The sequence below is a fragment of the Triticum aestivum genome, chromosome 5B (genome assembly GCF_018294505.1).
Source record: "Triticum aestivum cultivar Chinese Spring chromosome 5B, IWGSC CS RefSeq v2.1, whole genome shotgun sequence".
Lineage (NCBI taxonomy): Eukaryota > Viridiplantae > Streptophyta > Magnoliopsida > Poales > Poaceae > Triticum > Triticum aestivum.
The window spans coordinates 450,283,913-450,307,261 of record NC_057807.1 but is presented as its reverse complement, the minus strand read 5'-3'; the positions used below and the strand labels follow the sequence as shown (position 1 = coordinate 450,307,261).

General features: G+C 46.4%; 1 protein-coding gene and 1 long non-coding RNA gene across 2 annotated transcripts; both read right to left on the bottom strand.

Annotated features, from left to right (window-relative positions):
* Positions 1–4,040: 4,040 nt before the first annotated feature.
* LOC123116398 (uncharacterized) lies at positions 4,041–4,657 on the bottom strand. The gene has a single exon (XM_044537358.1). It carries the CDS (start codon positions 4,625–4,627, stop codon positions 4,298–4,300), a length of 330 nt encoding a protein of 109 aa, XP_044393293.1. The 5' UTR covers positions 4,628–4,657; the 3' UTR covers positions 4,041–4,297.
* A 1,488-nt stretch (positions 4,658–6,145) lies between these two features.
* LOC123116397 (uncharacterized) lies at positions 6,146–10,035 on the bottom strand. Its single transcript, XR_006457055.1, has 3 exons — positions 9,338–10,035; positions 8,761–9,238; positions 6,146–8,395 (listed from the first exon to the last, which is right to left on the bottom strand). It is a non-coding gene; the product is annotated as an uncharacterized lncRNA (long non-coding RNA).
* Between the last annotated feature and the right edge of the window lie 13,314 nt (positions 10,036–23,349).

Below are 23,349 nucleotides of genomic sequence, written 5' to 3'. Positions count from 1 at the left end.
ACGTCAAGAGGAAATGATGAGATTTTTGCTCGACCAGGTCATAGCTCCCGACGGAGAATACCATTTCACCTAATGTCTGCATGTAATATGCAAATTGTAGGAGAAATTATATATATATATATATATATATATATATATATATATATATATATATATATATATATATATAAAATCGGTTCTACGAGAAATTCTATTTATATATATGCATAACGTGTACAATATGTAGTATCGTAAAATACCAGCAAACAAAAAAGAATTAAATAGAAAACACAAAATTAAAAGAAAAATAAATAATAAGCCTAAACCCCTCCCCCAACTTTTTATTACCGGTTGGTAACACCAACCGGTACTAAAACTCTCCCCACACCCGGCCCTGGCTCGTGTCATGTGGTGGCCCTTTAGGTGCGGTTCGAGCCGAACCGGTAGTAAGGGGGGGGGGGGGGCTTTAGTCCCCACCCTTTAGTGCCGGTTATAGAACCGGCACTAAAGCCCCTTACGAACCGGGGCACCGGGGCTATAGCCCGGTTCTGCACTAGTGATCTATTCTCTTCCCGGCCTTGGATCAAGTTGAAAACAACTATGGAATCCATCTCAAATCTCAATTATGATAGGTAAGTCACATCTTTGGAGATCCTAACTGGGCCGGCGCCAACGACGGGCGTCAAACTCCTTGGTCATCATTAACCGATGCAATGGCCAGGGCCACTACGAGCACTAGGTTAACGGGGACATGCGGCAGTGCCACCTACACTTCGCGAAGGCCGCCGAGCGCTGCACCCGGCGCCGCTCCAATTCGGTCGATCCGCCGACGTAGTAGTCAAGGGGATGCGCGGTGTAGCTAGGACATACGATATTCAAGCTAGAGCTTGTTGCTGCGGGGACAGACTATCACATTCATCAGCCAGAGAACCACCGATTCATCGCAGTGCTTGTACTAAGCATGGGTATGGTCATGGAGCGAGAGGGGATTTATCATTAATCGAGCTACTTACTAAACGCCCTCTTCGATTCACGGGATTTCTAGAATAAGGGACCAGAAAAAACACACAATATAGTGTCATTCTAGTAGCATTGGCCATTTTCCCTACTTTCCTCCACATTTTATCAATTGGTCATGCTAGAGACATAAATAGTCATGGATAGTTAGAGGGATACTTATCCAGAGAAGCAATGCTTCAGCGGTTGATCACTCGCCAGTGGGGCTTATCATTGTTGATCTCAAGGAGTTGGAATCGTTCTTCTCGTCCGTTCGCTTTAGCCATGTAAATCATTTGTCTAATGTCGCCGCGCGTATTCTAGCTAGATCTTCCGAGTCTTCTAGCGACTCTATTTTTCATGTAGCCCCTGATTGTATTCGCTTCGGGAGGCACCTCTCTTGATTATCCTTGACCAATAAAGAGCAATATTCCTAAAAAAAAGTTATGGATAATTATAAGGATAGTATCCTTCATTATAGGATAAGAGATTTTTTTATTAGTCTCTAATCGGAATAGTGTCTTGCTAGTGAGGGGCCTCTATTTTTTTCTCTCGAGTACGCACAAGTGGGCGTACTTTACTATAAAGAAGTGGGGGAAAAGAGCCCCTCCACATCAGTGTTTACATATTACATAAACACGATTCCACCACTACTACTACCTCAACTACATACTAACTCCTCGCACTAGCCCACATTTCCACCTCATGAAAGAATTCATCTGTGTCACCTTTGATCAGCCCCGCTTGTTTCCATGCTCTACCCTCCTGGCAAATCCGAAGAATAACATAGTTCTTGGAGGGCGAGGCACCATTGAAGATAATGGCACTACGGTGCTTCCATATCTCCCACATGACCAAGATGAGAATTGTCGCCTGATCCCTCTTCTGCTTAGTTGTACCTCCCTTATCTATGCACTAGTCTTCATTTTTGCTGCGCGTCGTCAGCATCCACTCCATCTTGCCCATAGCTTGTAGGACCACCGTCCATATCTCCTTTGCAAACACGCAGTGTAGCATGAGGTGATTGATTGACTCTTCCTCTTGATCACATAGAGGGCAACTGTCCTGATGATCAAGGCCTCGCCTGGCTAGTCGGTCAGAAGTCCAACACCGGTTTCGCACTGCGAGCCAGATGAAGAAACGGCATGGCAGAGGCGCCTTGGCTTTCCAGGTGAATTCTGCCATTGGCGCCACCTCCCGTCCCTAGAATAAAGCCTCGTACGCAGGTTTTGCAGAGTATTCGCCATTCCTCTCACATGTCCAATCGACAGTGTCTTGCTCATCCTGAACTAGCTCCACATCCATCACCCTAGTCCACACCTAGTGAGGGACCTCTATTGAACGCTAGTGAGGGGCCTCTATTGAACGCTAGTTTGAATATTCTCCAAACTGTAGTTAATCAATGTCCATTTTTCTAGTTCTTTTTTGGTATTAATGTGTGTATCCCTCTTGACAAAGAAAAGCATACATTTTTTTAGCTGGCATATCATCTTCAGATTTACGAGGCCACCATAAGCGCCTCGTCGTCAACGGGAACGTCTCCTCCCACTGAAAGCACATCGCCGAAAATTCTGAAATAAATCTAGGAATAATGCGAGCACCAGGATTTGAACCCTGGTTGGTTGAGGATACCACTGTCCACCTAACCATCTCAACCACAGGTAGGTTCGTAAGCATACATTTTTTAGCAGGTAGACAATATGCTTTTTGTCAAGCTGGTCAACTGCACGAAAAAGGAACTTCAGTTACGTACTCAGATTTGCTATGAAAAATACGTATATATCTCCTTGTGTTTTAATACTCCGTCGGTTCTAAAATATTTATTTATGAAATCTCCCATGAGTATAATTGGATCATTAATCTTTTGTAGGAACATGTAACAACAATGTAATAGCCATAGATCAGTTGTTGTCACTAAACAAAAGAAATGCTTATGTCACACGAGGTAAAATATTTTCATCACACAAAAATCATGGAAACAACTTAACAACTGATGTTCCCATTGTGCACATATTTATGCTTTATATGTTTGAACACAAAGCTTCTGCTTCATAGTAAATACAATTCCACATAGTACTTACGATACAACGCCTTGTTCAGAAGTCCAATTCTTCGACTTTAGTATTTATAGGTAATTTATAAATGGTTTTGGACAAATCTAATAGCACAATTACTATCTGTGAATGTGAATAATATTTTATTGGTAAAAAATAATGAATTATGATCGTATGCTTTCTAGAACGTTGTGTATTTCAGATATCTGCACGTGCATACAAATATATATATAAACTAGCATTTGCATGAAAAATATTAATGCACGCTCATCATATTTTATTTTTCCACTTGAATTTTTGGACATTGTTTATTGGGATCTCTTGCTTTTATTCCCCTAAGCTCATATGATTTTATTCAGAAAAATTAGCAATGTCATAATTTGTGCCAGCCACACATTTTTAGATTTGACAATAATATAGAAAGAACTGCCAACGCTTATAATAGTAAAATGACATTTCCATATTTTTCACGAATTATATTTAGTACATATTCACTTTGTTTGACGCAACATATATTCTTGGAAACCACGGTAAAAGTGTTACTTTGAAGTTTGAAGATCATGAAAATGACCTAAAGTACTTGAATTCTATTCGGAAGGGTTTTTATATTGAAAATCTATTTATACTTTAATTAATCTCCGTGGTATCTATCTGTACCAACTGTATCGATACCACTCGTAGGTGGCCCAAAGGGCATCTCGGTTCTGATAAGAAACAAGTGTTTACTGCACTATTTCCGGGATCAGTAAGCAGTGCCTCACCCATTCACTTGACATACAACTCTAATAAGCTGTGGGCCCAAATAATTTTCCAAATGCAGGTCCAGTCTTTAATGAGAAGAAAATGTTTATAGCTGATGCATGAAATATAGATGATAGGAAGCTGGTTATCGTACATGTTGCAAAGTTCCCAACTACGGATAATTTGGTGCACCATACAGACAACAAGATAAGTCCACAGAATAGATCACTGGGCACAAAAAACAGACTATCAAGATGACACTGGAGCCAATAAAGATACAAACCCAATATATATATTTAATATAATTGTAGCCAAATACAAATATTGTCACGCGTCGGAGTAACATGGATACAAATGAGACGACATTTTATTTTTCAGCAATACACGGAGACAGGCGACCGGTACCCAAAGTAGATGCAAGCACGGGAGATTTACCAAAAATTACGGTGACAAAGTACGTACGTAGCATGGACCAAACTGATTGGGAAGCAGGCGTGGACGCAGACGTGACAAGGTCGTCAGAGGCCTCACTTTTGGTGCTCTGCTAGGATGATGGGCACCGGGGGCTGGTGGGCGAAGCAGTTATCGTTGCACCTGCAGTCGTTCTTGAGCACACAATCGATGAAGCAGGCCTTGACATGGTCGCCCGTGCCGCCTGCTAAGATGCACTTTCCGGCGCATGCGCAGTTCTTGGAGCAGATGCAGTCACTGGCGGCGGGAACCTCGCCCGTCGTGTGGATGCAGGTTTGGTGGTGCGGCGGCACCGGCGGCACTAGGACGGCGTGAGCCACCGCGGCGAACAGGATGACCAGCAGCATGCCAACGGCAACCATCTTCGTTTGGCCGCCGGAAGCCATCTTCGTTGTGTTTGTGTGTATCTTCGCAATGAGAGCCAGTTGTTGATGCATCTATTGCTCCAGGTCTTGCTATTTATAGAGAGGAAACCAACGTCCCTGCCCCCACCCTTTGTGGCTTGTCAAGATACATGCACGAAGAGAAGAAAGGAAAACGAACATGCACCGTCAGCAGTGACGCGGAGCAATCTCGCTGAATTGCATCATGGATACGACGTCACACGGAAGATAACGTCGGCAAGGAAAAATATATTCAAATAACCAACATTTTATAACATCATTACTTCAGGTCTGCTTTCGCTTACACACTGATCACCTTTATACTAGAATTACCATCGACATAGGCAATTTCGAGTAAACATCTTGATTACTGTAAGAAAATAGGTCAGCATTCTTTTTTTCCTTTCTAGAAAAATAAATGTAAAAATGGTCTAGCATGTAGATGTGTTTATGTGTGTTAAATTAATCCAAGTACTAGTCGTCAACCCGTGCATTCGCACGGGCTAGCATGTAAAGCAGTACACTTTGATAATTTATTTTTGTTTTGTGTTATTTGATTTGCTTCATTTACCACTTCCAAAAAATGTTTTTGGTTTAAAAAATGGACAGTAGGTATGTAGCATATGCATATCTAATATGATTATATAATTTGGTTTTTTTTATAATGCTAACTCTCTACTGATGTATAATTTATAATAATATTTTTAATCTGATATATTTTAAGTGATCTAGGAGAAAGGGATTACAATTTTTTGTTCAAGTCATGATTAGATGGTTTGTATGATGTTTCCTTTTTTGGTCGACCCATCTCTCATTATTCTCAAATACTATGATTTATAGATGACACAAATTAATAAATATGAAGGCGCTATTGGTGGGTAACATCGTTGCAAATGTGAAGTTCGTTTTATGTGCTATCTCCTTCGAAATTTTCCAATACATAATATATAAGAACCTATGTTTAATTGTAAAAGATCAAGAGGTTCGATGAAAGTAAACACTTTCTCTGGTTCTAGTAGTTCGCAAAAACAATCAGCAATCCTCCCAGCATCTTATGTTTTTTTATATTTATTCATGAAATAATATATCTGCCACAACTTTATTTGATATGTTTTCACTTGATGCAAAATGCGTATTATCATACCAAGATGAGAGTGCAATAATTTATTTTCATGTTTTGGTTGCAGAGAACGAATGCATGCACATTGTCCTATGGGTTATACATGCAATTCCCTAATAATAGGAAACACATTTGGTTACATTGTCTTACACGGTCGATTTATTCCATTAAGAATAAATATTTACCCTAACTTTTTCTGAATACCATAGCCGAATGACACTAAACTAAATGTTTGATTTTATTCTTTGTTATATTGCCTTCTTATTTACATAAATGTTGGATAATGCCTTTATTATATGCCTTCAGTTATTGATCAATTTATCCATAAAAATAATATATTGAATTGTCAATTTCTAGATATTTTGGTGTAAGATGTATATTTAATCAGTTAACAGTGAGCTATACAAATATTGATATATGACATACGTCTATACTGAGGCAGGTAAATATGAGAACTTTGTCATGCATCATCCATAAGGATAGCTTTTGTATCATGTAAATATGAGGACTTTTGTAAGTATTAAATAGTCGCGTTTGTGCTTTGTTTGATGTTTTTCCTTCTTTATTTGTATATATTGATTTCTGGATAAATATGTTGTCACTTCAGACCAATCAATTGTTCCACCCACGTACATATATGTATGAATCGTTTTGCAAGAAAGCTAATTAAATAGAAGCATTAGCCGTGATGAATACACTACATTGTCCGTTTCGTTGGTTGCCTGCAGAAATTAATAATCAAATATAACTACGCCTCCACACTACTCCAGTAGATGTGTACACTCATGATACAATGGATGGATCTGGCTGCAAAATGAAACACGTGCACATGAGTAGCTCTCATCAAGGCCGGCAGTCCACTTATGTTTGTTGATCTGCCACCGATAGAAATCTCGTCTGCTAAAGATAATCTCACCATGTAGTTCTAAGGACTTCTTTTAAATCTCGGACACATGTTAACAAAAAGAGAGCAACGTGATGTTTTTCCCAAAAATAGTACCCCCTTCGATCCAAAATAAGTGTAATAAGTGTCGCGACACTTATTTTGGATCGGAGCAGGCAGTAAAACTGATAATATACAATGATTCGCAAACTACTATGATGAGTTGTTTGAAGCACTGCATCATCTCCTGAAGATTGCAATTTCAGTTCAGTACGTACAGAAGGCAAGAGCTATAGATAAAAACTAACGGCGCATATGTTTCCAAACTTAGTTACTAATAAGATCATTGGACTTGCAATCAAAGTAATTCTTATGATACACACTCATAAAGATTTTAGTAGATCTTCCTATTTTCTTTGATTGATCACAAACATATTTATGCCTATCTATATGAAGCTCGTTCCTACAATCCGAGGGAACTATTACATAAGCATGTGAGCAGACCAGGAAAACATCAAACAAAGCACAAACGTGATTATTTCATATTATTTCAGGCGATGAAACATCCATTAGAATGCCACCACCACTCCAACGTAATTCCTCCACTCGGTATATGATATGGAGAATAAATCAGTACTTAGCTGGAAGCATACAATAAGTTAATTTTACAGGTATGAGATCATAATTTGCATGAAGAACATGCATGTACGCCGTGTAATGTTGGGAAGCCCAAATCCTTTAAAGAATAGGAGTGCAAGATGCTGTAATCTAAGAAAGGTAACCCAGTCAAGATATATACCTGAATTACATCAGAAGAATTGTGATCGTGATACTGTCTGTCATTATCAATGAAACCCACCAAGTTTTAGTCTGAAGCATGCACCCCTACTCAACAAAATGAAAGATAAGGCCCCTGCAGTGAGTCTATGATTTTTCTCTTGTACATCCCATCAAACACATTGAGTACGCACATCTATAGATGGGAAATTTGAGTGCTGGTTGTTGTAGAGTAGTAGAAGGACGACACCTAGACATATATGATGAAATCAAGGATGGCGTAAAGAGTGCCCTTTTATTATCCCGAAAAAGGCAATCAAGTTTGAGAAGATCAACTCAGATAAATTTGTCCCAATCCAGATGACAGTTGCAATGTTCTTAAGAAAAAATTATATGTTTGTTATGGGATATGTTTCTGCTTCTAGGCTACAACACCAATTTATCTATCAGTCGTGTAAAAACATTTCTTCACCAAAAACTATATTAGAGACAGAATAAGTTGAAATAAACGTTCAATAAACTATCAAGTTGCATATATTGGTTAAGCACATATAAGAAATTTCAAACAGAACTTGCACTGGGCAAAATGGGCCGACTACAGGAAAACACCTCGCAGATTCTTGTATAGAGTGCATATCAACATATTTTGGCCCGGGAAGAAGATCCAAACAATGATTCCATGAACTGAGAACCTACAACGCCAATCCTGGTGAATATCCTCAATGATTTTATTTACGACAGAGAAAACAAAACAGGAGTTCAGACCTCAGTGGGAGATTAGTGAAATCGACCTCAGAGCCGAAGAGAGGATGCACGGTCAAAAGCCCAAAATTGCAAGAGATTTATGATCTAGGCATCTGGGATTGCTCATACTTCGGCAGTAGCTGCAGAGGGTGCCCACGGTAGAGAGATCGCTTCTCCTCCTTGCCCACCATAAATAGAAACAGAGACGTCGATCCTGGGTTGATCAGATGGGCTAATCATCATAAAACTGTAGAATCAACGTCGAGGGTCAAATTAATTTGCTTAAAGTTTTCAGAGAACACTATGTGCAGTATATAAACTGTCAGAAACACTATTGTGCTGATGTATAAATCTTAGTAGACATGATTGGTACAGTCTACGTTCATATATGAATTGGTGATTGTGTATCGTATTTCTCATACGTTTGTCCCAATCTCGAACCGTACTGAAAGAATAATTTGTTCAAGAAACGATGCTAATTCAGCTCAATATAAATTACCTACAACTAATAAGAAATGATGAAGCAAAGTTGAATACATCTTCCCTATTTTTGTCAAAAAAACATGAATTAGATGAACGATTGGTAAAGAGGAGAAATTAGCGGAGACTCACATGCATAGCTTTGTTGGGATTTTTGACTTGACTCCTTTGAACCCAAACTTGATATGGCAGCATAACAGGCAGGATGACGGCATTGACGACCCCATGTGTAGGTACCAGGTAGTACAGTAGGTTCACCTTGTATGTTTTTTTTGTAGAGACATGGTTCTTTTCACTATGAATGTGGCTGGGCATTGGGGCCGTGAAGAACATAGAGACATCAGAGGCAACAATGGGCACACATTGAATTTTTATGCTATGCTTCTTGATGTACAGCAATGGATGTTTCTTCTTCTGGTTTCAATTAGCCCCTGAAAAGGATCCGATTATTCCAATGGCTTCTTTTTTTTCTGCTTCCACCCTTGAGAGTTGGGCGCCTTTCGCCTTCGATGTGCGGCGCGTCTGTGTGTTTGACAGTCGGCTGAACCGTTGATGGTGCCGCAATGCAATGCATCTCGAACATATTCAGGCATGAATATAAACTACTAACCTACATCAGAGCCATACTATATTAAAATCATCAAGTACCTTATACCAAGTAAAGAGTAATCATCAAACAAATCATCAATCACCAAGTAAAGTGTATTACCAAGAATCATGCCGAGCTTTCTACCCAACTTGCAGCTTTTATCTCCCCTACTTGGGTATGTAGACAGACCCAAAATAGTACTGCTTGGAATTCAGCGAGATGCGTTGCATAGTTCAACCAAGGAACAACCGTTGGCATACCCATCTGCATGCTGAAAACCGGAAACGACCACCAATCCAACTTCTTCCTGAAAAACAGAGCAGAGAAGAATAGAGTAGAGATATAACGGGAGATACACATGAAGGTTGGCTTATCTTCTTGGAGGTTCACGACGATGTCCGGAGGAATACAGTGTGTTAAGATTTGGGGGCGGAGGATGTTGTCCGGCGCGAGCTGTAGGAGTCGGAGTCGAGGCGCCGGCCGATGGGAGAGGAGAGCCCCTTCGCTCGTCGGAGGAGCCACGCTGCTATGGTTGGACAGTCGGAGGAGGGGCGGCCTGCCTCGCCTCCGCATGCCGGTGTCAGTCGGTGCCCTCCGCGAGGAACTTCGGGTTGGAGAGGATCCTTGGGAGAGATGAGACCTCATGGGTGGAGAGAGCCGGCGAGTTCGGGACGGCGGCGAGATCCGACCTTCGAGGGAGGCGAAGAGCATCGGAGAACCGGCGGCCGGGACTCCCTTGTGGGCTGGCGGCGGGGGCTTACGGTGGCGCTGTAAGGCGAATTTTTTTGAGTCGCTGCAAGGAGACGGGAGAAGGAATAGGGCTGAGAGATTAGAAGGAGATAGGACAGGTGGAAAATAGAATGAACCGTTTTTTTCACTTGCCCGTGGCATAGTGGGTAATTTCTGTCAATCACGATTAATCTGCACCATAATAACTCGGTCCCGTTAGATTAACGGCTAGTAATTACTGATTAACGTGGGAATTTTTAGGAAGTGCCTAATTAGTAGAGGTATAGATAGATAGATATAGATAGATATGAAAAAAAGAGGTCTAAACATATATTCAAAAAATAAGAAGTGGTGACAAACATATTAATGGAAATTATGTGCAATTTTTTTTTGGAGTGTTGGGCTACTGCTGCTCTGCAAGCTCATGTGAGATCCATTTTCTTTTCACAAAAAATTCATATGGTTGCCCTAGTATGTTTCTATACTGCCAATTTGCAGGCTGTTACGGGTATTTGCTAGGCTGTGTGTGGAAACCACGGAAATGATGTTTGCTATGTGACACTCCCTCCATTCCACGATGTAGTGCGTCCGCGTTTTTTGAGATCTAACTTTGATCGTATATTTAACCAACGAGACCAACTGCTGCGGGAGCAAAAATTATGCAACTGAATTCGGAGTGAATTGCAAGAAACCACCACATTTGGGGCTTATCTTGCAGAAAACGACCTGGTCGCTAATCATTTGCAAAAGCCACCACGGATTCAGTAAAATGTTGCAGATTGCACTGAACATGTAATTTGGCGCGGTTGAGGGCGTTTCCGACAAGTGGGACCCGGATGTAAGGATCTGACTCAGCAAACAATTAACACACACACCCCTATATCTAACAAAGAAAAGCAATCAACCCCTTCCCTGTGGAGCAGCGCGAGCTCGGCCGACACGGCGACGCCCTGACCCTGCTGACCATCGGGATGCCGTGGCAGGGAGCGTGAGCCCCGGCAGGGCGGACATGGAGACGAGGAGGAGGTGGAGCAGGCAGGAGATGGACATGAGCGAGCAGTCGAGCGCGGCGTGCGTTCCCCTGAGCGTGTCGTGGTGGCGGACGGTGACCGCGAGCAGGTCGGCGCGCCTGCGGCACAGCCCCACGGCCTCCTGCTCGGCGTGCCCGCGGCACAGCGCCTTGGCCTCCTGCTCGGCGCGCCCGGGTCGCACTTTGAAGCTCCGGCAAGCTATGGACCACAAGGCCGCGCCCTCCTCTACGACCCCGACTCTACTGGGAGCCACACTGCTCAGCGACCAGCTAGGGCAGCGCTGGGACGGCGGCACGCCTCCTTCTCTGTAGCACGCGGGGTGACGCCCTTGGAAAGCTCGACGCAGCCGGGGCAACGCTGGGACGGCAGCCGGAAGTTCTCCGGCGGCAATGGCAGCCGTGGACTACAAATAGGACTCCTTGTCCAGCGCCGCGGTGAGCTCCTAGATGGCGTGCACGCCCTCGATGGACTCCACCATCGACAATGCGCGGGAGGAGGGAGGGCGCCTCGCTCGTTGTCTTCTGCACGAGGCCGTCGCGGCGGCGCTCAAGGCCGCCACAGGAGGCGCCCTGCAGGCGGCAAACGGAGGCGGGCATGGGTCGCAGGCTTGCGCTCCGAGTGCCGTTGTCCTCGCGTCTGGACGGGAACGGGACGGCGGCGAGCGTAGGTGGCCGGAGGTGGGGGTGTAGGCAAGCTAGGCGGCGCGCTGGAACTCCATCCATCCATGGCGGCTTCCTGCAGAGAACAAGAGAGAAGAAAGGAGAAGAAGTGGAGGCAGGGGACGGCGGCGTGAGGGGCCTGCTGGTTGCGGGCATCAGCTTGCCGGAGGCGCCGAGCAGACGAGGCCTCAAGACGGCGGCGGCCGCTGCCGTTCCTCGCCTGCAGCTCCGCCCAACTGCCGCCGTCCTGCTTCTTCCCGACGAGAGGAAGGAGATGCCCTCCGTGGGGGGGGGGGGCTTGATTGCTTTTCTTTTATAAGATCCAGGGAGGTATGTGTCAATTTGTTGCCAAATCAGCTCCTTACAGTCTGGGCCCACTAGTCAGAAAATGGTTAAACGGGCTAAACCACATGTTCAGTGCTTTTTCCAGCACTTTTACTGAATCCGCGGTGGCTTTTGCAAATGATTAGCGACCAGGTGGTTTTCTGCAAGATAAGCCCCAAATGTGGTGGTTTCTTGCAATTCACTCACTGAATTCGTATCGAAATACGAATTCAGTAGTATAATTTTTACTCCCGCCGCAATCGGTCTAGTTGGTTAAACTTACGGTCAAACTTAGAACTCGGGATGCATGGACGCACTACATTGTGAAACGGAGGGAGTACTACTACTAATTATGTTATCCATATTTTTTTGTGAAATGAAAATTTTAATGTATCTTTAAGCTTCTTTTTTATGTAATCCGGTGGAAAAATTTTCCTCTCCAAGAAAGGCATTCCCAGGCGACAAGGTGTACCTCCCTCCCCGCCGGCACCGCCACTAGTCTGCCTCATCTCATGTGACTTACTGTCATGGAGGCGTGATGGATCTGGCCCTTGTTGGCGGGAGGACTCATGTTTCATTTTTAGGTGTTCTTTTAGTTTGGTTAGGGTATGTGTCCTGCTTAGGGAGGTGAGGCGGCAGCTCGTGCGTCTAGCGAGGTCAGAAGGCGTGTGAAGGTGTGTCTCCAACAGATCTCGCGAGATATGGTCGGTGTTTGTCTTTAGTGGACCTGCTTGGATCCGGTCTTTCAGTTGGATCCTTCCGAGTTACGCTTGTCTTTGTTGGTGACGATTGTTGTTTTGGTGTGTTGATCCCGTGGGGCTTAGCACGATGAATTTTCAACTATCTACTACAACAAAATTTATCCAACTTTGATGAGGTAGAATAATGTTGACGTGCCTTTGTCTTGTCCCAATGATTGTAGTCGATGTTAGGTGGTCTATGGATCTGAATTTATTTTCTATTATTTATGGCGTTCTTTATACTGACAGTTGATGAATACATTGAAAGATCAGCCTAGTGGCTTCATTTATGAAGTTGGGCGCATGCCTTTCCTCTAAAAAAAAATACATTGAAAGATCTTCCCACAAAAAGTCAGGTTCGTTCTCCACAAAACTAATTCAGCTATCCATGTGTTTTTGTATGAAACACCATGTAGGTTTGCAGAAACCGGGAAACAAGGATTGGTGCAGAGATGCTTAAGAAGGTGGTGTTTCCTGTTTCGAGGACATGGCTCCAAGCTCGGAAGTGGATTTGAAACATCGACGACGACTCTGAATCGACTGCAAGAACTGCAAGAAGGAGGTTGCATGTGTTCCAAGACTGCCAGAATGAGGATGAGAAGAAGGGTCGGGAAAAGAAGTTGGTTGTGTTTCCATGCGTTATTCGTCTTCGTGTCTATATGGCTCGTTGGAGCTCATCCGCCGGAGACGGATTATCCCATCGTTCCGAATTCTACAGGTCTGCCGGGTCTTCTGTATCCGTCTTCATCAAATAGCAAAGATTACCGGAGCCGAGAGCTACGGATGAGTCTATTCCCTGTTTGTTGCAAGGCCACTTGCTGTCAGAGATCGGGACGATTGCTTGAGTGAATAGTATCTGGGACCTAGAAAATCTTGTTTACCTAGCTCTGGTTCATCGAACATGGCGCTCTGGTCGATGCCGATCGCAGCTGGCTAGCACAGGAGCGATCGCCTTCGGATCGGATCGGATCGGATAGGAGGAGAGGAAGGAAGGAAGAGGGGATCGATGGTGCTATAAATGAACGCCAATCTTATCTATATTGTCTATCCAGCCCTACCCGTACTTAATTTTGTTCCTCTTGTCTACCGATGGCGCTGTAGACATAATTGACATGTGTGGGTCACGGCTCACGGCAACGGGACGCATGCGGCAGGCGGGAGTAGGATCGGCTGGTCTCAGATAAAAAAAATGGATCGGTTGGTCTGTAGTGTACGATCGCTTCGTCGAAGGCGCTAAGCCCGTAGCTGGTCGTGCGTACTAATGGCGTGACCACTGTATCAGCTGCTCGGGGTCGAAGACGAAGTCGTTCCGTAGTTGCGTGTGGGGGCGCGCCTACGTGCGGTGGAGATGTGCGGGGTGACCGAGGACTGCAGATGCTGCCTGGCTGCTGCGGGAAGCCGTTGAGGAAATTGATTATTTACTATTAAGTTCGTTGAAATTTGATTATAACTACAAAGTTCATTTTTTCTTGACAAAACCTTAACCAGGGACTGGAGCGTGAGAGATGATTAGTGCTAGGGGAAAATGAAAAAGATCCCACTTGTACACAGGTCGTATACAGATCGATTGCTACACATGAAACAAATACTGATCGATCACTCCATGAGAGAGAAAAATTATGGAGCAGGAAAGGAAAAAAAATGTGTTACGATCCTTTCTTAGGTGCTAGATGTCGCGATCCTATTTTTCTGTAGGATTTGCTACGATCCTTCTTAGGTGCAACGATTTTCATTGTGTTTTTTTACTATTGACAATGGAGAGATTAGAAACAGCGTCGAAGAATTGTGAGCGGCTAGTTGGATGTTCGCTGAACGTTAGGAACTGCTGGGGACCTTATTTGCTGGCGGCTGCCGGCCGGGGCACCAGATGATGAATTCGTCGCCTAGGGTCGAGGAGGCGGCGGCACTGCCAGATGAGTCGCGACGGCTAGGTAGATGGAGGCATGGACCGATGTAGATAGTTATGTGTCGATCACCATACTTATACTTGTACATGTATACGACATGTGTATGCGGGATCTTCTTCTTTTTCAATAGTACTAATCATCTCTCACAATCTAGTCCCTAGACATTTTTTGTCAAGAAGAAATCAACTTTGTAGTTATAATCAAAGTCCGACTAACTTAATAATAAATAGTCAATTTCCTCGAAGCCGTGTTAGAGCATCTCCAGCCGTTGGCCCCTTAGGGGGCGCGTAAAATCGCCGCCTGGAGACGAGCCGACGCTAAAATCGGTGTGGGGGAGCGGGTTTCCACCCGCCGGCCCAGGACCGCCCCCCAGACGTCTTTTATGTTTTAAAAAAGGGTATTCGACAAAGTTCGGCAAATTGAACAAATTATTCGGCTAAAGTTCGGCAAACTGGACATATATTCGACATATTCGACATTACATAGCAAAGTTATTTTAAAAAAGGCTGGAACTACAACTATTTAATGAGCGAAGAAGTCGCTGAGTGCGGTGAAGTCACCGACGTCGCCGCCATCCTTGCCGTCATCGTCGGCGGCCTTCTCCTCCTTGATGCGGCCGCCCCTACTTGACCCCTACCCGGCGTCGCCCTGACGGACCGGCGGCGGCGGCGCGTCGACGTCGCTGTTGTCGAGGACGACGACGCCTTCCTCGTCGCGGCCCCGACGCCGAGCAGCGAACTGCTCGAACTGCTCGTAGGCGCGGCACTGGCGCTCCAGCTCCGTGCGCGCCCAGTCTTCGCGCGCCCATTTCAAGGCAGCCGCGTCATCGAGCTCCTCCTTGACGCCTCCTACGAGCCCGGGCTCCGTCTTCACGATGGCGAGCCCGGCTCCGTCTTCAGTTTGACGTAGCACGGAGGAGACAAGTAGGAGGCGCGCCGGCCTCCCTCGTTGATAACGATGCCGGTGTTGCGGGTGCGCCGACTGAGCGTCGTCTCCGCTGCGGGCTCGGCCTTGACGCCGAACACCGCCGGCGAGCCGGAGAAATGGGAAGAGGAGCGGGACGAGGAGTGAGAGGAGGAAGATGAGGAGGAGCCGAACCTCCTGGGCATCCATTGCCCGGCGCTCCGGCGAGGGACCGGGGCGACCGTCGCGACAAGGTATGCCAGCAGCGGGTCATTGCCGCCCTCGAGGTACTCCAGCACATCGTAGAGCGTGCGGCCGGGGGATCCCCACCATACGCGGTGCCCCTCGCTGTTCTTGACGCCCCCCACCACTGGCGCCCCATTGGTGGACGCCAGCCTCTGTGCCTGCCGATGCTAGAAGTACGCCGCCTACGACGCGTGGTTGTTGGCGGCGTACTGGGGGAGGGCGCGCTGCTCCTCCGTCAGGGACGCCCGCACGCGGTCGACCTCAATGGTGAAGATAGCAGGACGCGCATCGACGTCGGGCACCGAGGGAATGGGGACGCCCCCGTTGCTAATACTCCACCCCATCAACCCAACGCGCATGTCCACTGTCGCCGGGATGTTCGCCTCGAACAAGAGATAGGCCTCCCACTCGTGTAGCGAGCGGCGCCTGAAGCCGTTGGCCGCCGCCGCGTCGCGGGGAATCGCTCGGCCATCGGATGGGCTTGGGGAGAAAGGGGAGGGGAGGAACATCGGCGGGTGGCTGCGCACGGGGAGAGAGGCAGAGCTCGGCGGCGGTTGTGGGCTGGTGTGGCCAGAGGCGAGGGGGAGGCGCTGGTTTTATAGCCTCGCGCCGTGTGTACGCGTGGCGGGAGGGGAGGCGTCGCCGCGCCGCCCGTGACGCGCCGCCCGTGATGAGGAATCAATGGCAAGGCTGACCGGCTGCAGCCTTGCCATTGATTCCACGCGAGAAACCAAGGCGTTCCGAGGACGATGAGGCGCGCGTCGCTTACTCGGCGGGCTCGCGGCTCTTTCGCACCAAAATCGCTCACCCCGGCGCCCCGGGCGTCCCCCAGTGTGTCAGGTTCGGCCTGGGTCCACTGGCGCCAATTTCGTCCCAAACCAACGAGAACGGTCTTCTGGGGCGCGACTGGACCGATTTTTGGGCGCCAGCGCTGAAAAATCGGCTGAGGAAGGCCGGTTGGGGGCACGGATGCAGATGCTCTTATGGGCATGGCATGGGCAGGAAACCACCAAGGGCACATATGACTTGATTATTTGCAGCGATTTTCAGTGGTTACATGGAAAAGAATGGATCAGACCGATCGGAGCCTGGTCGAGAAAAAATGATGTAAAGAATCGTACGCATGTACTCCCTCTGTTCCTAAATATTTTTCTTTTTAGAGATTTCAACAAATGACTACATACGGAGCAAAATAAGTGAATCTACATTCTAAAATATGTCCATATACATCTGTATGTGGTAGTTCATTTGAAATCTCTAAAAAGACAAATATTTAGGAACGGAGGAAGTAGTTTGGATTTCTGCATATGGGTTGTCTATATTGTGAAAGCAATTTTTCTCGAGTGTTTGATTGCATACGTGCTTCGTGATTAAAAGTTAACATGATCCATGATTAGAAGATATTAGTGAAGAAGATTAGGTGTGAAGGAGATTAGGAGGTAGATGCCCAAAATCAGACCCGCGGGTCAGTGTCGTGATCTCGACCTGCCCCCAGCTTTCCCCTACCCCTCCCGCGTCGCCCACGCGCAGCGACCGGGGGGAACCCTAAATCAGGCGTTGCCGCGCCCCTTCCCACCTCCCCCAACCGCCGCCCCGAGGCTTAGCCGGGCAAAGCCCGACCGGAGCGGGTGGCGGCAAGCCCTATTGTCCCCTTTATGGTCGGGGCTGGTGCGACGTGGTCCCTCCATCCTAGGTGCGGCGCAAACGCCGGGCGTCACGGCGCAGCGGTGCACGGGCTCCAGATGGATGACAGTGCTCATGCCGGGCTTCAGGCGACGTGGCTGGTGGCGGGGCGCGCGGTGGAAGGGATGGCGGCGGGGATCTCCTTGGCGGCTACCGCTGCTACTCACGGCGCGGGCCAAGAACGGCGTGGCGGGTGGTGTGTGTCGGTGTCAAAACCGGCGGATCTCGGGTAGGGGTCCCGAACTGTGCGTCTGAGACTAATGGTAATAGGAGGCGGGGACACGATGTTTACCCAGGTTCGGGCCCTCTCTATGGAGGTAATACCCTACTTTCTGCTTGATTGATCTTGATGATATGAGTATTACAAGAGTTGATCTACCACGAGATTGTACAGGCTAAACCCTAGAAGCTAGCCTATGATTATGATTGTTGTTCTTGTCCTACGGACTAAACCCTCCGATTTATATAGACACCAGAGGGGGCTAGGGTTACACAGAGTCGGTTACAGAGAAGGGAATCTACATATCCGAATTGCCAAGCTTACCTTCCACGCAAAGGTGAGTCCCACCCGGACACGGGACGAAGTCTTTAATCTTGTATCTTCATAGTCCAACAGTCCGACATAAGCATATAGTCCGGCTATCCGAGGACCCCCTAATCCTGGACTTCCTCAGTGTGCGCCTGGCCGCGATGGTCGTCTTGATCGGCAGGCGGCGCGGGCCAAGGTTGCCTCGGCTGGCTGCCATGGCTCCCCTCGTGGGCGTGGTGTCTAGCGCTGGTGGCCTTTGTCTTGCCTGGGCGTTGGGGCCTCGGGTGGGGCAGGGAGCGGTACGGGCCTATGGAGCTGTGGCGGCATGGCAGCTATGGGTATGCAGGCGGAGTGGGGTGGCGGTGGCGGCTTCCTTCTCTTGGATGTGTGACGACGGTAGGCCCAGACCTAGGGTTCATGCTCAGGTGGGCCAGGTCAGGGCCCGAGGTGGATCGGAGCATGTGCTTCAGGTAGGAGTGGTCGGGCTTGGCCCGAGAAGTGCTCGCGGGTATGGTGCTTGATGGTGGTGGTCGTGGTAGCATTGTGTCAGTGCGCGGATCGAAGCCGGTGACCAGGGACATGGCGTCCGGTGAGTTAGCCTAGCCAAGGGCCCGGGGCTAGCTCGGCGGCGGTCGTCGGCAGTCTCTGAGTTGTGTCCCCCACAGTCCACCGAGATTGGCTGTGGATGCGGGTGTCGGTGCCTCCTATGGTGGAGGCGCCTACCCAGACTCGGGGACTAATGCCGAGCTAGGAGTAGATGGAGTGTCGTCGCACCTCCTGCCCTGGTTGAGTGCGCTGTGATGTGAGCGACATATGGTATCTGGCGACAGGGATGTCGGGGCGGCGGCTCCGGATGGTGGTTCGCATGATTGCTCTCCGGCGGGTGTCATTGCGGTGGTGGTGGCTCTCCTCCCGTGTTGTGTGGGCAACGGGAGGTGTTGCGGTGGGTAGCTCAAATGTGCCCTCTCTCTCGAAGGGGCGGCGTCCCGATCCGGATCTGGAGTTCTAGCAGCGTCGTGCTTTGCCTGGCGACCTCAAAGTGACACAAATGAGTTGCTGAGCGAAATCTCTGTGCCTTGGCGCCGACGACGGCGACACCAGGGGTGTCGTGTTCTTCTTGAAGACATCTTCGTGGTTCTTCCCTTTGTGCCAAGGCTCCGGGTGAAGATCTTTGTCCCGTGTGGACTTCAATGGCGACGCTTAGCGCATTGTTCCCTCTTGGGGGCGTTGCTATGGAGCTTAGGTGTGCTAGGTCGTAGTGCGGGGTGTGTTTAGTTCTCTGGGGATGCTTTGTCGGTAGCGTAGTCATGTGCGTCATGCGAGTGTCGTTTATCTCAGATCGGCTTTGTAAGAGGGCTACCTCACCATCTTGTATCATTCGGCCATGTACTTCTTCTGATGATGCTTTATATATAAAGCGAGGCGAAAGCCTGTTTCGAGTGAGGAGATTAGGAGTGTGACATGCATATTACACTATGGCAGCAGGAAGTTTCTTGCGAGTAAATTTCACTATCAATATTCAAGAGACACTTATGAAGGGTTTCACAAGGGAAGAAGATTTAGGAGGAGAAAAAGATAAGGATGCATGATAAGGGTGATAAACTAAGGGTGGACTTGTGGTGTTGTGGCACCCCAGCACAGAGCAACCGGTTTACCTTGCATTGCCAGCCCAGAGATCAAGTCTTCTGGCAACACACAACAACTTAGTACAGAAAACAACCGCTTTATTGATGCTAGCGGAAACATAAGTTCGATATTACATCAAGTAGCAAGGCCAAGCGGCACACACGATGCGGTTGAACAATATGTACATTATTTAATGAACATGAAGGGGGCCTCGATCATGATAACTACGCGACAGCGGAACGACGATGAAGCGGAACTCCATAGCACAGGGACACCGATGTGGACACGATCTAGACTTGGGAAGTACTGATCCAGTAAGACTTTCCTGAAAGCTGACATGACACGCCAGGTTAGTACATTGAATGTACTTGCAAGCTCACAACAAGCATAAGCATAATGGCAAACAATATCATGACAATTAATCAATTTAAATGCAACGCAACAACATACTACTGATACAGTGAAACAAACTTGTGCACCGAGTCCCTCGGACTCTCTTACCAAACGGGTTACCTCGTAACCCATTCGTTAGCTTAGCATTATGATCGTTATATTTTCATTGCTACTGCTTTCTTCATGACTTATACATGTTCCTCAAACTATGAGATTATGCAACTCCCGAATACCGGAGGAACACCTTGTGTGCTATCAAACGTCACAACATAACTAGATGATTATAAAGATGCTCTACAGGTGCCTCCGAAGGTGTTTGTTGGGTTGGCATAGATCGAGATTAGGATTTGTCATTCCGTGTTTCGAAGAGGTATCTCTGGGACCTCTCGGGAATGCACATCACTATAAGCCTTGGAACCAATGTGACTAATGAGTTAGTTGCAGGATGATGCATTACGGAACGAGTAAAGATACTTGCCGGTAACGAGATTGAACTAGGTATGATGATACCGACGATCGAATCTTGGGCAAGTAACATACAAATGACAAAGGGAACAACGTATGTTGTTATGTGGTTTAACCGATAAATATCTTCGTAGAATATGTGGGAGCCAATATGAGCATCCAGGTTCCGCTATTGGTTATTGACCGGAGATATGTCTCGGTCATGTCTACATAATTCTCAAACTCGTAGGGTCCGCATGCTTAACGTTCGATGACGATTTGTATTATGAGTTTATGTGATTTGATGACTGAAGCTTGTTCGGAGTCCTGGATGAGATCACGGACATGACGAGGAGTCTCAAAATGGTCGAGAGATAAAGATCGATATATTGGAAGGCTATATTCGGACATCGGAAAGGTTCCAAGTGATTCAGGTACTTTTCGGAGTACCGGAGAGTTACGGGAATTCGCTGGGGAAGGTAATGGGCCATAATGGGTTGATGTCTACTACACAACCTTCTTTTGTAGATGTTGTTGGGCCTCCAAGTGCAGAGGTTTGTAGGACAGTAGCAAATTTCCCTCAAGTGGATGACCTAAGGTTTATCAATCCGTGGGAGGCGTAGGATGAAGATGGTCTCTCTCAAACAACCCTGCAACCAAATAACAAAGAGTCTCTTGTGTCCCCAACATACCCAATACAATGGAAAATTGTATAGGTGCACTAGTTCGGCGAAGAGATGGTGATACAAGTGCAATATGGATGATAGATATAGGTTTTTGTAATCTAAAAATATAAAAACAGCAAGGTAACTAATCATAAAAGTGAGTGTAAACGGTATTGCAATGCTAGGAAACAAGGCCTAAGGTTCATACTTTCACTAGTGCAAGTTATCTCAAAAATTATAACATAATTGAATCATATAACTATCCCTCAACATGCAACAAAGAGTCACTCCAAAGTCACTAATAGCGGAGAACAAATGAAGAGATTATTGTAGGGTACGAAACCATCTCAAAGTTTTCCTTTTTGATCGATCTATTCAAGAGTCCATAGTAAAATAACACGAAGCTATTCTTTCTGTTCGATCTATCATTGAGTTCGTACTAGAATAATACCTTAAGACACAAATCAACCAAAACCCTAATGTCACCTAGATACTACAATGTCACCTCAAGTATCCGTGGGCATGATTATACGATATGCATCACACAATCTCAGATTCATCTATTCAACCAACACAAAGTACTTCAAAGAGTGCCCCAAAGTTTCTACCAAAGAGTCAAAACGAAAACGTGTGCCAACCCCTATGCATAAGTTCACAAGGTCACTGAACCCACAAGTTGATCACCAACACGTACATCAGGTAGATCACGTGAATATCCCATTGTCACCACAGATAAGAACATGCAAGACATACATCAAGTGTTCTCAAATCCTTGAAGACTCAATCCGATAAGATAACTTCAAAGGGAAAAGTCAATCCATTACAAGAGAGTAGAGGGGGAGAAACATCATAAGATCCAACTATAATAGCAAAGCTCGCGGTACATCAAGCTCGTGCCAAATCAAGAACACGAGAGAGAGAGAGAGAGAGAGAGAGAGAGAGATCAAACACATAGCTACTGGTACATACCCTCAGCCCCGAGAGTGAACTACTCCCTCCTTGTCATGGAGAGCGCCAGGATGATGAAGATGGCCACCGATGATGGATCCCCCCTCCGGCAGGGTGTCGGAACAGGGTCCCAATTGGTTTTTGGTGGCTACAGAAGCTTGCGGCGGCGGAACTCCCGATCTATGATGCTCCTGGATGTTTTCGGGGTATATGAGTATATATAGGCAAAAGAAGTCGGTCAGGGGAGCCCCGAGGGTGGGGGCGCGCCCAGGGGGTAGGGCGCGCCCTGGACCCTCGTGGCCACCTTGTTGCTTCCCTGACGTCCACTCCAAGTCGCCTGGATTGCGTTTGTTCCAAAAATAACTCTCCCGAAGGTTTCATTCTGTTTGGACTCCATTTGATATTCCTTTTCTGCGAAACACTGAAATAGGCAAAAAAAAACAACAATTTGGAATGTTCTCCGGTTAATAGGTTAGTCCCAAAAATAATACAAAAGTGCATAGTAAAGCCCATTAAACATCCAAAACAGATAATATAATAGCATGGAACAATAAAAAATTATAGATACGTTGGAGACGTATCAAGCATCCCCAAGCTTAATTCCTGCTCGTCCTTGAGTAGGTAAATGATAAAAACAGAATTTTTGATGTGGAGTGCTACCTAGCATAATTCTCAGTGTAATTTTTCTTTATTGTGGCATGAATGTTCAGATCCAAAAGATTCAAGATAAAAGTTTAATATTGACATAAAAATAGTAATACTTGAAGCATACTAACAAAGTAATCATGTCTTATCAAAATAACATAGCCAAAGAAAGCTTATCCCTACAAAATCATATAGTTTGGCCACGCTTCATTTTCGTCACACAAAATGCTCCCATCATGCACAACCCCGGTTTCAGCCAAGCAATTGGTTCATACTTTTTAACGCGCTTCAGCTTTTTCAACCCTCACGCAATATATGAGTGTAAGCCATGGATATAACACTATGGGTGGAGTAGAGTATGATGATAGGGATTATGTGAGAGAACAAAAAGGGAGAAAGTCTCACATTGACGCGGCTAATCAATGGGCTATGGAGATGCCCATCAATTGATGTCAATGCGAGGAGTAGGGATTGCCATGCAACGGATGCACTAGAGCTATAAATCTATGAAAGCTCATCAAAAAGAAACTAAGTGGGTATGCATCCAACTTGCTTGCTCACGAAGACCTAGGGCATTTTGAGGAAGCCCATCATTGGAACATACAAGCCAAGTTCTATAATGAAAAATTCCCACTAGTATATGAAAGTGACAACATAGGA

Excerpts from the sequence above, each read along its gene's own strand:
- LOC123116398 (XM_044537358.1), bottom strand. The coding sequence starts at position 4,627 with ATGGCTTCCGGCGGCCAAACGAAGATGGTTGCCGTTGGCATGCTGCTG.